The sequence below is a fragment of the Melanotaenia boesemani genome, chromosome 19 (genome assembly GCF_017639745.1).
Source record: "Melanotaenia boesemani isolate fMelBoe1 chromosome 19, fMelBoe1.pri, whole genome shotgun sequence".
NCBI lineage: Eukaryota > Metazoa > Chordata > Actinopteri > Atheriniformes > Melanotaeniidae > Melanotaenia > Melanotaenia boesemani.
The window spans coordinates 6,581,952-6,597,734 of record NC_055700.1 but is presented as its reverse complement, the minus strand read 5'-3'; the positions used below and the strand labels follow the sequence as shown (position 1 = coordinate 6,597,734).

Sequence of the window (15,783 nt, the reverse complement as noted above, 5' to 3'; positions counted from 1 at the left end):
GGCTACAGTCACAAAGGGACAGAGTAGCTTAGAGCCAGTAGGCAGGTAGGTAGCCAGCTTTCCACTGGAAAGTCTACATGTGTAAAGAATAGAGGAGAAACAATTGAAGGACAGCTGACCAGCAGAGGGAAATGAGGTCTTACCCTCAGGCACAAGGATGACTTGCCATTAGTGAGATGACAGAGCATCTTGTGACTTTTTTTTTGTACCACAGAAGAGGAAGGGAGTAGTGAATGACAAGACACAAAGTTAGTGGAGCCTGTGCTGATTTTTTTTTTATTTCCAGCTTTGGCAGCTATGAACAAGACAAGAAGGCGACTGAAATAAAGCCAGGAGAACAAACGAGGCACACAGCTTGAAGGAAAGTAATTACCGCTGCTCTCGATTAGCCTTCAGTTTGTGGATTTACAGTCAACTGTTACAGTGGAGTCCCTGAGAGGACTGCAGTGGAGGAAAGCCGGCATGGACGGTGGCTTTTCTTTGCGCTCAGAGGCAGCGGGAGCCATGAGGACAGTGTTGGTGTCTGCTGAGAATCTACAGCTCACGCTGAAGCCTGAGATCAGTCAGGAAGAACAGGCCCTCACACACACCAACAGCAAACCAAACGAGACACACAAAGCGGGGTACTGCAGTAAGATCACCCACAGCACTCATCCACACGTGCTTCTTAAGTCTTTATTTGACAAAGCGGACATTGAATATCAACTAAATACTGAATTCAATAGGAATTGGTGGGAGAATGTGTAAAACCTGGCAGATTTATCCAAATTTTGTCTGTAATTAAACAAGCAGCTGCAGACAGAGGAAAAGTAAAAGGCTAAAATCAGCGTGTTAGGATCTGAACATACTACTGTGGGCTCTCCATTGGAGCTTGGTGTAGATTTTATAGCTCGGTGTCAGAAATATGTGGGTCAGTCAGAGCTTTGGGCTGCTCTTGATTGTGTTGGTGCTTTAGCTTTGCTCTGCCGTGGAAAAGAGAAAAGTTAAAATGGATACAGATCTGCGTTGTGATGAAGACAAATTTTAAAATGATGTAGATTGCTCAGCTGTTGTCTGAGCTCATGCTTCTTCACTGTTTTTCATTTTTGGAGTTTCAGTTATGAAATAATTTGCTGTTGGTTCCTCCTGGCTTTAAGCCAATCAGCATTGGGCCACCTGAAGGCTATGCTCATATGTTTCAAAGTTTCTTCATAGGAAAGTTATCTGAAGTTTGTTTAGTCCACTCAGAGGGGTCATAATCTCAGATATAGGTGGAAACATCTGCCTTTATTTTGTTTTCCCCATTCAAAATTTCCTTCAAAGACATTGAAATATTAAGATTTTCTTGTAGATTTCAGAGAGACCAAAAGGTGTTACAGGCTAATAAACTGCTAGCTTTACAGTCAAACTAATCACAATGCTTTTGAACATATTTAAGTGAAATCATAAACAGTGCAGGCACCGTGGTTCATACACCTTTTCTTAAAATATTGCTACCAGGCAGACCGACTTTATATGTTTCATTCATGCATTTGATTCATGAAATTGTCCTGGAAAATTGCTAACATCAGTCTCTACTATTGCTAAAGTGGATGAGAAAAAAGGGCATAGTCTGATTATTACAGAAACAATGGGATGGAAAATGCAGCTGGGATAGGGATAAAGCATATTTACAGGAAAAGGCATCTAGCCTTCTGAAATTAAATATATATTTTTTTTATTAAAATCACATCATTTATATTAAAATGTACTTAAGTAAGGAAAATTTAAATGACCGTTAATCTTTTGCAGGCTTAAGGTGGTATAGCTGGAGTAGTGATACTATATTCCTTCAGTTGGGTCATTGGGGGCCATTTTCTCCATGATAACCAAAAGAAAAGTGACACTTTGTTCCAGTGGGGCTGTAGCAAGAGTGGAATGAACTGGGATTTCATTCAGTTATCTGTGGTGTGAACTAACAGTTGTTAGGTTGATCCAAAACTAGTCAGAAAAGTGATTGATAATGAATAGAAAATCCACTCCAGCTCAAACTAATCCCCCAGTAAAACACTTCTTACCCATTAATCTACCTTTAAGATGTAATCAGAAAAAGTTATAGGTTATAAATGCACCATTGGATACATTATAGACCTGTCAACAGTATTGGGCAAACAATCAAGGATCTTCTAAGTTAAATCATCACGAGGGAACTTCTGCATACTTCTACATCTGTTTGCTGGGTCTCTGCATGAAACAAGCTGCTGTGCAGTGTTAGAGCCACATTGTGAGGTAGCATTAGCTGAGGAATGAGTGCTGTCATCATGTTTGCGATAAGCAGTTTTAACAGAAGTAGTTGTGATGCTGCTGGTGTGTTAGTAAGGACAGGGTTGCTGCTGTTTGCCTGTCTGAACTGTCATTGTGTAACTGTTGTATACATGCCCTGAAATATGTGAAACTGGCACAGGTGTTAAATACATGGACGTTTCTCAGCACCATTAGTTAAGCTCTGACCTTTAAGCTGATTAGTAATGTTGCCTCTAATGCAGGAACTACAATATTTTCTGTCCTCAGGAATGAAGACCTGAAAGAGATGCTGGAGAGCAACAAGGAGTCACTGAAACTGGAGGCCATGAAGAGGATTGTTGGGGTAAGTGTATCAGAGGAATACACACCTTCTTTTAAAATTCCCTATAGGACTGCTGTGTTCATTTGGGTTTCAATGCTTAATGTTGTTCGTTTCAGCTCATTTCCAAAGGGAAAAACTCATCCGAGCTGTTTCCCGCTGTTGTGAAGAACGTTGCAAGTAAAAACATTGAGGTAAGACGCTGTTGAGAAATTGGTCTTAACTGCAGCCATGATTAATTTCATCCTTATGTGACAGAGCACGTGGGTTCACTAATGCGTGACGATGGAGGAAACGTCCTCATACAGAACCTTTGATGGATCATGTGGATGGGTTTCATTCAGAGGCCTTTTTCATTTACGTGCTGGTAAAGTTGCACATGAAACCAAACAAAATTAAATTATCGCAAAATGTGTTAGGGATGATGGAAATGAGCAATTAATGGTATAACTGCAGTTATTTTGTCTATTCATGATCAAGTCTGCATAAATGTAATAAATAACTGGATAATGTGAAGAGAAATGTCCCATTTCAGCATCATTTTCCAGTATTTCCAGAATAGAAAGAAAATTTACTTTCTTATAATGAAGCAGCCTCGTTGTGCTTCCATCTAATCTGCAGTGAAAATGCCTTAATTTCAATTAATTGAAACGGTTATGTGACACCGACCTACAGCACATACTGTTCAACATAACTCATTTATGCATATTTATTTATACAAATACTATATTTGGTGAACAGATAAAAGAGCAGATCCAAAGTTAACATTTCCTTTTTACAGCACCATTCATTTAGTTTTTTTAACCCAATAACCTTTTATTTACTTATATTATTAAATAGAAAGTTAATAGATTTCAATCATTTCCATGTTAATGAGGCCACTGATGCGCATACTGTATGTTTTGTAAAAAAACTTTTAAAGTTGCACAATTTAAATAATTTTTTTTCATGTTTTAAATGAGGTCAGACTAGTACAGTAGTAAAATTATGTTAAGAAATCACAAATATATATATATATATATATATATATATATATATATATATATATATATATATATATATAAACCTCTCGACTCCAAAAAAAAGATAAAAAAAATATCAAACTCTTCAAACATGTTTTTTTTTAACCATAAAATAATCCTAACACGTACATAACCAGTTAAGATCAGCATTATTAGCCTTGAGGTGGATAACCTCATTAAATAAAAAAAATAACAAGCAGACTTTCGCTATACTCTCAACATAATGATGAGCGTCCAGACTTTAAGACGTCATTACAAATTGGGTATACGAGCTATACGAGAATGATACTATTTAAACCAACAAATGATTTTTGTAATGCAATGTTTAGTATTGGACTCTTGGACTTTGGACGCTGCTAATATATAAGCCTTGTAGGATAACTAAGGAAAGTGCTTCATGGATAATATCTTTACCAATGTGTGTGGCCCAGCAACAAGTGGTAAACTCTTACTGATCATCTTCCTGTATTTGGAATCTTGCATAGTTTAAAAGAGAGTTATCCAGTTGAAATAAGTGAGCCTACTTATAGACTAGTGAGAATAAGGACCCCAGAAAAAAATTGAGACTTTAAAGGTAGATCTTGCAGACTGTTCTTGGGATGATGTGTATGTTGAGGATGTGATAATAAGATAATACCAATACTAAAACAATGAAGACAAACAATAAATTGATAACTGTAGACCAGTGTCCCTTCTTCCTCAATTCTCAAAAATATTAGAGAAATTATTTGGAAATCAATTGGATCTTTTTATTGACAAAGACGAATTACTCTGTGAGCACCAGTACAGGTTTAGGGGAAACAGAAGGACTACTTATGCAGTTATAGAGATGGTAGAAGAAATAAAAGACAGTTGAAAATGATGAGTGTTCCGTTGAAATTTACATTGATTTGTGGAATGTGTTCAATACCATCGATCACAGCATATTATTGAGAAAGGTGGAAATATGGATTAAGAGGTGCAGCTTACTCTTGGCTGCGGAGTTACTTGGAAAAAAGAAAGCAATGTGTAGAAATAACTAATACGATTTCACAGTTTAGAAGTTACCTGTGGTGTACCACAGGGATCTGTAATTGGCCCAAAGCACTTTCTGCTTTATATTAATGATACAAGTGACTCTTAAAAAACTGAATATTGTGCAAAACTTAATTTCAGTAATTCAACTTAAAAGGGGGAACTAATATATACATACATGCAAAGTGAGATATTTCAAGCATTTATTATTATTTTGATGATTATGGCTTACAGCTTACATGAAAACCTAAAAATCATAATCTGCGAAAATGAGAATATTACGTGAAATCAATAAAAAAAAGGATTTGGAATACTGAAATGTTGACCATCCGAAAATTATAGTCATGCATATGAACTCAGTACTTGGTTTGAGCCCCTTTTGCATGAATTACTGCCTCTGTGTGGCGTAATGAGTATTTATTTACTTGCAAACATACAAGCATACATAGATTCATTCCATTCTCAAAGCAGAACAGGAATTCGGGACCACAGCAGAAACTTCCTCAGTTACATTGTGCTTCCTTTTTTCCATATCTCCATGTTTGAGTTAAACTGACCTGTTGATACAGCTGAACCAGCTTCTGCCAAACATGCTGCTTATTTTCCAAATTTTGGCTACAGTTTTGGCTAAAGCAATATTTTTGGATCCTCTTCTTCTGAAACCCATCGTCTTTTCAGTCTTTTCAGTCTTTTTAGTCTTTACGTTTAGCAGAGCAAATCCTAATGTTTTATACTTCATACTTTTATAGATCTTGCAGTCAGAAAGGAAGGTCTTCTTTCCAATCATTTACTTAAAGGTTCCACATTGAAATGAGGACAACAGCAGCTGCTGAGTGACATGAATTCCAGTACAAAATGTTCTACATCTCTCATTTTGTAATTTTGGTTGATGCATGACTGATTGCTTTTGGTTTATACTTTAAATAAGTTCACCTCTTTAAAAGAATGATGGCATTGTATCTTATAATAGCTCATTTTAGCTTAATTCTTCCACATGAATCAATAACAATAAAACTAACTTTCGGACTGCTAACCACAAATACGTGCAGCAGCATAAAGAAACCATCTTATGCTCTGCTTCTGCATAAACATGCCAGTAAATCCAGCAGTGAGAGTCCTGACAGACCCTTGCACCACCTATTCCAGCAAGTGACCAAATTCTCAGCAGCTGCTCAAGAAGGGCTTCCATGCTCAGAGCCTGTGAATATTGATTAGCAGCAGCAGAATAATCAGATAGCGTGATGGGCAGCATGTGAGCGAGGAGCCTGAGGTTGGGTGCTGTGCGTGAGGCATGCAGCCGAAGCAGCTCGTGGCAGGGTAGGGGGAGCAGGTGGGTGGATATAATTGGGAGGAGAGAGTCCACAGTCACATCTTCTCTCCTCTACCTCACACTCACCAGCTGCTAAGGTAGTGTGAGGTCTTCTTGGTCCCTCCTTTTGTTTCTTCTCTTCCTCACTCGACTCGCCTACAGTGTATATCTTGAAAGATGGCCCTATTCCTTTTGCTCCAACCCTCCTCCCTTCCCTCCTCATCACCGTGAGCACCCATTGATCCCCTTTAATTAGTGCACTAGCATAACAGCACAAGTGCCTGCAGTTTATTGACAGCGTTGCGTGATTTGATATCAGCGCTTTATATTTTCTTTAATCATTTCTGTACTTGAGTTTAACAGGACATACTTTACACAGCATATGTTTGCTAATTTGCTTTTAGCTCATTTGTCTACGTTTTTAAGCACATTTTTGGGTAATGAAAGAAATTATTCTTTTTAAAAAAAGGACAGAAAATCCTATTTGATGCTGGGTAAGTTTCACTTATAGTACCCTTAATCACCTTTTGAGCAGTTAAAAATGGAGTCTGTCATGTGATTTGTGGTCATAGAGCCCAGATCCTTGAGGGCAGATGGGTTGTGTCTCCTTTTTATAGTGAGTAATGCCATTAATTCTAGCAGTAATCACCAGAACGATGATTGAGAACTCTGGTGCAGTGCTGCAGGTCAATACAGGCTGGATTAGAAAGCATGGTGCTGATTACTGGCTAAAGCTCTTGGTGATTGTACCTAAAACGTAACCTTACTCCTGACCTCGAGCTTAAATCAGCACATGAATGAAATTATAAATAGTTCCTCAAGCAAATCATCATTTTTCATAACCTTTTTTCACCCCATTTCGTTATCTGTAAATCCACAACCTCAGAAACTGGCTCAGTTTATTCTGCTCTGAGTATTTGATGTGAATCAGCAGGGGAGAAACCTTTGACCACTAGTTAAACTTGTCAGGAACCAGGACAAATATTATCTTGGACTCTCCTGTGAGAAAAGAGGAGGTGTGGACGGTAAAGCTAAATACAGGTGCAAAACAAATTCAGTGTTATTGAAAGGAAGAAGACTAAAAATCATAATCTTGTTTCTCTGCCTGAAACAACACTGGGTCAAGTCTGCAGCTTGTGAAGACAGGAAATCTTTTCAGCTTTTCTTCCCAGTCCTTAAAATAATAAACTGAAATTTTCCTGTCTTAAAAAAATGTAAAAATCTAAATATAAGCCCTGCTTTTATGTCATGTATTATTGTTCATTTTCCTTGTTTTTTAGTTCCAGTCTTATATATTTTTATTGGTTTTAAAATAGCCAGCATTTGTTTTTCATGACATTTTATAACACAGTTGGTTTTTGGATTAATCTTTTTTCAGCTGCTTCATTCTGTTTCTGTCGTCTTATGCAGCTGAAGAAGCTTGTGTATGTGTACCTGGTGAGGTATGCAGAGGAGCAGCAGGACTTGGCTTTGCTATCAATAAGCACCTTTCAGCGGGCCCTTAAGGTAACATTTGTTTTTCTCAGGTCCAAAAAATATCTGAGTGATTTTGTTAAGACAGTTAATGAAACAGCAAGAGCCCAAGACAAGAACCTGTATCTTATCTATGATGCGCTGTTAGTAGTAATCATTTCATTATACTTGGGCACTTTCTCTCTATGACAGGATCCGAACCAGTTCATCCGGGCCAGCGCTCTGAGGGTTCTGTCCAGTATCCGTGTCCCCATTATTGTTCCCATAATGATGTTGGCCATCAAAGAAGCTGCGACTGATCTGTCCCCATATGTCAGGAAGACCTCTGCGCATGCTATCCAAAAGCTGTACAGGTAAAGTAAAACCACACACACACAGACTGGTTTCACTGGTTCTTTTAACCACCTCATTCCTGACTCTGACTCAGTAAATGTTTTGTGATGTTGATATAAGGGGCTTTGCCCTGCAGTTATTTTTCTAGTATTAGAGAAGTCTTTATGAGACTGGCATGTTTGAGAGAATGAATGAACTTTTAAAGTCTGAACAAAGTAGTAAAAGTAAACATGGACAAAGTTAAATGTTTAACAGCTGATAGCAGCAATGCTTCTTTGTAAGACTTGGGACAATTTTGCTCCTTATTTGCAAAACATAATTAGATGGGAATGTCGGATTTCTGAGTGCGACTACATCTACAAATTATTTCCTTGATTAACTAATTTGTCTTAAAAGTAAAAAACCTGAAAGATGGTTACTACTTCCCCCTGTGGATTCATTTTTCTGCCTTGATTACATAATCAAACACAATAGGTCTGCAGTCTGCACAGTCCACAAAAATGCTTTATTCCAATTAAAATAAGTTAGATTAGTCCAAAACTGCTTTTAAGTTGAATCCAGTTCTGTCCAGTCATGGCCAAGAAGAGCCTCCATCATCCTGTTCTGTAGAGCTAATTTATTCATGTTTGTCATAAAAACCCTCATCAGCCAAAACGTAGATGCAAAATGTAAAGCATAAATAAATAGTCTTAAATATTCAAAATTGTAAACTCATATATGATTGCAGACCAGTACCATGCAATTACAGCATCATTATCAACTAAAGCTGACAGTACCAGGATGCCATGCTGCATGCCTCGTGTGTACGGCTTCTGCAGTGTGCATCAGCAGGCCTGAAATAAAGAAGAAATGATAAAATCTAATGGGTGGGAATTATTTTTAGGGATACAAGACATATCTCAGATGATCTATACACACACCGGTTCATAGGTAACACCTTTAATTGTTACAATGCAGGTTGTGTTTAAACATTCCTGCATGTTGGTTCCTGTTGACATAAACTCTTCTAATTTTTGACACAGCTGCTGCTATGATGAAGGTTTTCTTCTGTCTTCATGTAGATTTCAATAACAGCATAGACTGTAAAAGCAAATAGAAATGTTATATACATTTATATATATATATATATATATATATATATATATTTGCCCCTTTAGCTCAGAATACACGTCCATCTGCTAATAGATGCAATCTGTTGTTTTTCCATGTTTTTTTTAATGAACTGGCTTGAATTGATTTGTTTGTAAACTGCCCTGAGATGACGTTGTTGTGAAGTGGTTCTATAAATAAAGCTGAATTGAACTGAATCCAAAATATAATGCAGTACATTTTAAAATGTATTAAAATCACAGTGGTTGTCACTCAAGAGTCTACTACTATGTTAGTAATATTTTGTTTTGTCCATTATTCTGCTTTACATGTGGTACGTGTTAGTTTAGAGACCCTAAAACATGTCTGTTGTGTTCTCATACAGTTATGTGATGTATTGTGTTATCGTTAAGCCTATAAAACAAAAGATGAACATATTGATGCCCACTACAGAAAACTTCAAGTGTCTGTTTTAGATGGAAGAAGTGACTCTCCGAAGATAAATCCTGCTGACAGACAGTTGATCTAAGTTGCTTTGGACACGGACACTTTTTTTTCCAAACTCTGTCTGGAGATGATTCAATTTGTTACTCTGTCAGGAAATAATTACCATCCAATATTTGGCAATTTGCTTAAAAACTCTTTTTTTTTTTGGTCTTCAGTTTGGATCCTGAACAGAAGGAGCAGCTGATCGAAGTGATCGAGAAGCTATTGAAAGACAAAAGCACAGTAAGTACTTGCTTACTGAGCATTCCCTGAGTCCAGTATTCATCATTTGAAGGAGCATACTGACCACTGGAGGGCGCCCCAGTCAAGCAATTCTCCCCTGAGCTCTTCATCCCACAGCTCATTCGGCAATGCCATGGTTTGTTAACACCCACTTAAACCCACACATCTTCAGATGCTCCTTGTTAAGCGTCCATTTGGAAGGAATTTTCGCACTGATGCTAGTGTCAGCTTAATTTTCTCAAAGGCCAACTACTTCTTTCTCTCTTTTCTTTTTTTTTTTTTTTTATCCAAAATGGACCTTAAATGAGTTAGATTCTGAAATTCTGTGTGTAGGCCAGTGGCAGAAACAATGCAGACAGCCCATTAGAAGTCAGCAGGCGGCACATTCATTTGAGGAGGTCACAGCTAATACTAAGGGTGCTTAAATGCCAATTTCAAATATGTAGATTCTGGCTGGAGAATGTGGTGTGTGTGTCGTTTGTACACACAAAACCTGCACAGTTTGTTGTGATTATGTATTCATAGACTATACCTATCATTATACAAACAAAACAAAGCAGCTTAGGCCAAGGGGGGATGGAGAGCCCAGTACCAGATGCATAGCATATTTAGCCCCAGACGCTAACGAAGACAGATGACTTCTCCGCGTTGGAGCCCACATTGTGAGGCAGGGGACAGAGAGAAAGGGCAGCATCATCACACAGACACACAAGCGCATCAGTCGGTGATGAATGGTGAAAAAACCTAAACACAGTGCATATTAAATGGCCATCAAATGATGCATATTTATGATGCTGGGATGAGGCCATCTTGTATCTCGAAGTCCTGCAAAGATTAAACTGGAATTGATGCTATGTGAGTGCCCAGGAGCTGAATCTGTGCCTTCACAGTATCTTTGCATCAATAAGGCTAAACTAATAATGTCATTTAGTGTAATATAAATTGCTCTTTTTAAGCTTTTAGAGATGAATCAGTTCACTTCTCTGAATGCAGCAGCATGTCTTTGTATGCTCTTTGGGATCCTTAACAGGTCAAACAAAGAACAGTAGTTTTCGGCTTTCAAGCCAAAAGATGTACAAAAAGCTATTTTCTGTGGTGGGTTAAATGCATTTATTTGATTTCAGGTGGTTATGTATGCATTTCCAGTGGTTCCAATGCCTGTACTGAACTGTAATGAGAGACATAGTTCCTATGGTTTTAGGAACAAGGTTGACTTGTAATCAAGGACTACTTGTTCTGATGTTTTTTGTCTGTGCTGTGCTGTGATATAAGTTTCACCACTCCAGAGTATGTTTGGAAACCTTTTTCATGAGATCTTGGTCTGCTTGTTTGGTGTGCACATTAGTTTTAATTACTGTGTTTACACTTAAACTGCAAAGTGTGTACAAATACTATTTTCTTTTTAGCCTGGCTCATAAAAGTGTTGAAAGTTGGACAATTTCTTTCTTTCTTTTACTTTATTTTTTTCCTTTCCAGTATTAAATCTCTGGTCCACTCTCTTATGAAAGACTGGGTTTTAACAGTATATTTTTCCATATTTTACTTTGTGTTTGGGTGTAAAATATCAAATAAGGTTTAGGTAGAAAAACGACAGGCTTTTCCTTTAGTTTTCTGTACTTTGAGGAGGTTAAAGCCACAGAGTTGATTAAGAGGACATATTTAAAACTATTTCAGATCGCTGAAATTCTTTTCCTAAACTTATAAAATCCATCCAATGAAAACATATTGAATCATTTATTTGTTGGTTAGGTAACATCTATTACATCCATTAATTTCCAAAACTGCTTATTTTTATGCTTTATGTTGCAGCATTTCTAAACCAGTCCCAGTGAGCTTCATGTCAGAGGTGGGATACTTGCCATATGTTTTAAACTGATTCTTTATGTCATACAAAATGGAATAGAGCCTTTATAAACAGCATTACTGCTGGGTTTGTGTCATGTGGGAGAAAGGGACGTAACATGAAAGTCCCATAATAAAACTTAAGAACATTCACATGACAGCTTGGGATGGATCTGCCCCCTTTTGTGGACATTTCCTCTCACTCGTTGCTGTAAACTCCAACTTTATAAAGTAACATCAAGTACAATTCAGCCCTTTTTACACTGGTCAAAAAACCTGCTTATACCCACTAACATCTGAGTTTTGAGTGCTAAAGGAAAGATGAATTAGCATTCATTCAGTCCCGCTTATGTATGCAGCGATGTTAGCACCTGCGCCCAAGACAAATTTCTCCCAAGGACAAATAAAGTTTATCCTATCTTATCTTCACATGACCCTGCAATACTTGCAGGTTTTTTGTAGATTAAGGTCAGTCGGCAGCAGGATAGAGAGACTGTAGCTTTCAGAGAGCTGAAGCTGAACAGACTTCAATACATTTAGACTTGTTTAGCGAGTGTTCCAGCGTTTTTAAAACACTCATTTTGGGTTGCAAGTAAAACAGTTTTTTTTTTCTTTGCTATAAAATGCTTTTTCTGGTATAAGTCAAATTCTTTGCTAATTATTTGCACTGTGCAGTTATTGTTGTAAGATGCTGTTATAACTGTTTAAAGCACTTCATAAGATTGCACCATCTAAGCACATTGCTGAGGTTAGCAGATTAATCTGATTAATCTGAGATTAATTTTTATTAACATTTTAGCCAGACATTTTTACTATTTCATATTGTAATAATAAATAACTACAAGTGGATAAGTCCTGTTAAGCTGATGTCATTGTGCTGTTAGTGGGAGGAGGAAACATTTGGTTATTGCTCAGCCTGTGGCGTTGTCCGGGCCTCCTCACACTAACCTTTCCAGATGTTTGGTTAAACGGCTGTGACACATGGAGGGCTGCTTATAGACATGGTGGTTTAAAGAGAAAATGGGAAGGCCTGACGACAGAGACAACATAGGAGTTTGTGCAGCTGTTTTACCGTGATGGATCTATTATCCAGCCATTACAAGATAAATGATCGATCTCTCCCATCCTTCCCCCCCCATGCACCTTCTGCAAAATTGAAATGAGAACAGAAAGGAAGAGCAGGGGGCGGGGTAGGTACTATGATTAGGGGCTAGGTGAGATGCCCATTAATTTAAGAGAAAAGGGAGGGAGGAAGGAGAGAGCAGGAAAGAAGCAAGTGAAGGGAGGATCGGCCGACCCCACGCCGGGCCATCAATCAAAAAGAAGCACGTTGTCTCTGACGTGATGACCCAGCACTCTCTGCCTCTCTGGCACCTTAATTAGAATTCATAGCAAAATAGATGCAAGGAAACGTTTTGGGCCCTTCATAATTTTATAGGAAATTTATTGTTATTAGAAGAACCATTTGCTTAGTGTGATTTTTCCATTACCAGCTTGTCACGCAGGGTAGATAATATGCTCGGGATGGAGGAGGAGGGGGAGGAGGTGTATGAACCCCATAGATTGGGGTGTCAGTTTTGTTGATGGTGCATGTAGTTTACCTTGGAGCTATGTCTAATGGGGGAAGTTGGTAAAGAATGCACAAAGCCTTGCAGCAGGACCAATATGTTCAGAAACACATGTGCCTGTAATAGCCCTGGAGGCAGGAAAAGCCTTGAGAGAACCACCAGGTGAGAATAACACCAGTGTCAAAACACAGAGGTGTCAAGATAGGAAAGTGGGTAATGGTATGCCCGTCGTGGGTTAGTGGTTTCTGCCAGTTCTGCTCCTGATGATTAGAATGTGTTAATTTCAGCAAACCAAATGACTTTCCATTGATACCCAGTATGTTAAAATAATGCTAGAAAATAAGAAATGGTTGTGATCAAACTGGACTGCAGAAATAGATGTAAACATGTTAGTCCTACTGATATCATACAACACGGGATCTCTCAAAGTCAGATAATGGGATTAGAGGACTCTACATCCCTACATGTTCTTGTTCTGAGCTTTGACCTGGAAGCAAAAGAAGAAGCCAGTCCATAGAAAAGTGAACTAACTGTAGAAATGTCAGATTAACTGCACCAAATAACAAAAAATTACTACAAATAAACTGCCTGAGTTGTTTTGGTCTTTAAAAACAAAAATTAGCCCCTTCTTAAAACGGCCTGTAGCCTTTGGAGAACTTTTTTTTTTTTTTTTTTACAAAATGTATTTTCTAGGGAAAACATTTATAAAAACTGACAAATGATAGGCAAAACATGTATAGATATAAACAACATAGAACAGTTAAAAGTGAAGTGTGGTGACCATATAAGAATCAATTGTGAAGGTGTGCAACAAACATGAGCAAAATGTGACATAAAACTAAACTGGGTTGGATTAAAATGCATTTTTTATATATCTATGCATCCTGCAGTAAAAGTACACTACATTTTTTATTTAAACATTATCCTGCTCTGTCTCAGAAACAAAATTATATACAGACAAATGCCTCAGTATATAATGACAGCTTTTCATTTATATAGGTTGTCTAAACCAAGTTTAAATCCATTAATATGCTTTACCTGGAGTTGGATATACTTATGTGTTTTATTTATATATAAAATTTAAGTATAACATAAAATACCATCTGTGTAGGTGTAAAGAATCTAATCATTACACTGTTCTAAGGTACAGATTTCTCATTCAACCTTCTGGCAGCAACACCTCATGCACACTGAATCAATGCAGGCTCATGACAGTGCTGATTGGTAAATGCACTGGATTCCCACCGGGCCACCAGGGGCCAGAAGACTTTAATTGGGAAAACTAGATTCTGCTGCCTTTCTCTTCTTCTTCTCCAGCCTGTGTTATTGATGTTTGCATATTAATACACAGCCATGTCACTCACTCAGTCACACAGTCGGTGAGGCAACAGGCTGTTTGGTCGTGTTGGGATGGGGGGGCAGCAGGCAGCAGCCAAATGAGTTTTTCCTTTTTTACCAGTGAAACATAGTTGATAATTGCATCTCTCAGCTGTTATTTCCTTCTTTGCCTCCTTTTACTTCAGTGCAACATTTTTACTTCAGAGAAACACTTGAAACTTTAGGCACGAGCGTTTTCTTTCCAATTATCAACTCACTGCTGTGAGAGCTGAATGTGCATATTGTAATCAGAGTTGTAAATTTGCACTGTGTTTACTGAAATTGCAATTATAGAACAAGCTGTAACAGGGGTCATATCTTTTAACCAATGTTGCATTTCTCTAGAGTCTATATGTTACGGTTTGTTTAGGAGATGAAGTATTTGTTAAATTTGCCTGTAAAAAGGTGCTTTAAATCTGTAAAACCTCCATTAAGTCATTTGTTAATTAAGTGATGAGAAGTAAATTAAAGTAGCGAGTTGATGAGTTGGTTTATCTTGTTTCTCGTTGAAATCTTGTCTCCAGCTTGTGGCCGGCAGTGTTGTGATGGCCTTCGAGGAGGTGTGTCCAGATCGCATTGATCTGATCCACAAGAACTACAGGAAGCTGTGTAACCTTCTGGTGGATGTGGAGGAGTGGGGTCAGGTGGTCATTATCTCCATGCTGACGCGCTATGCAAGGACGCAGTTCACCAGCCCTTGGAAGGAGGTAAGACACTTGTTTTATGTATTATTCTGTTAATTCACAAGCTGACAAACTTTTCTGTGACATGTTTTTGTCAAAATTATATAGTTTCTTTAACTTCTTCCCTCTGTTTTCTTTCATCATCACCTAGCAGCTTCTCTGCATCACCATAAGAGTTTTTTTTGTACTATTATTGAATTTGAGCTACAACTGTACACGTTTCTGACAGGTTAGAAAACACTTTTTCCTCACCAGTTGGTTTCCATCATCTTCTTTTTTTAAAGAAAGAGAGCACCATGAAGCATTTACAATATGTGGCTTTAAATAAGTTCTCAATTTACCTCTACTATTGAAAGTACATTTTCTCAAATGTGTATCATAAGCCTGCTGTTTTTTAGTGCTATGGATTAGGCTGCAATGATTATCTGAAAATGAACGGTGATTAATTTTGTAATTTTGTTTTTCTGCTTATTGACTTTAAGAAGACTAGCAGCTATATATTGGTGATAGGTGCTGGAAAACAATAACAAATACAATTTTTGTTTGTGTTGAAGACTTTGTGAACCTGCACAATAAAGGCAATGATGTAAATGATACAATTTTTTTAAAATAAGTTTGGCATATCACATGTATCCTTAGACCTTTTTACAGATTTGAGTTTTCATTTTTGTAAATGCAATGCATTGTCATTACACAGTCACTGACATGTTGTTATGTTAAATATAAGAAGTGAAGTGCCTCAAGATAAACATTTAGTGGCTGT

General features: G+C 37.7%; 1 protein-coding gene across 4 annotated transcripts in view; it reads left to right on the top strand.

Moving 5' to 3' along the window:
* The window catches only part of ap3b1a (adaptor related protein complex 3 subunit beta 1a), a 69,115-nt gene that overhangs the window by 7,183 nt on the left and 46,149 nt on the right, over positions 1 to 15,783 (top strand). For 2 of the 4 annotated variants that reach the window (XM_041970166.1, XM_041970168.1), the window contains exons 2-7: positions 2,530 to 2,605; positions 2,701 to 2,775; positions 7,337 to 7,432; positions 7,592 to 7,752; positions 9,484 to 9,550; positions 14,862 to 15,044. In XM_041970166.1, coding sequence (XP_041826100.1) covers positions 2,530 to 2,605; positions 2,701 to 2,775; positions 7,337 to 7,432; positions 7,592 to 7,752; positions 9,484 to 9,550; positions 14,862 to 15,044 — 658 coding nt within the window. Of the gene's footprint in view, positions 1 to 63; positions 624 to 2,529; positions 2,606 to 2,700; positions 2,776 to 7,336; positions 7,433 to 7,591; positions 7,753 to 9,483; positions 9,551 to 14,861; positions 15,045 to 15,783 lie in introns of those variants that run through there. The other 2 variants (XM_041970165.1, XM_041970167.1) reach the window with 2 other exon arrangements.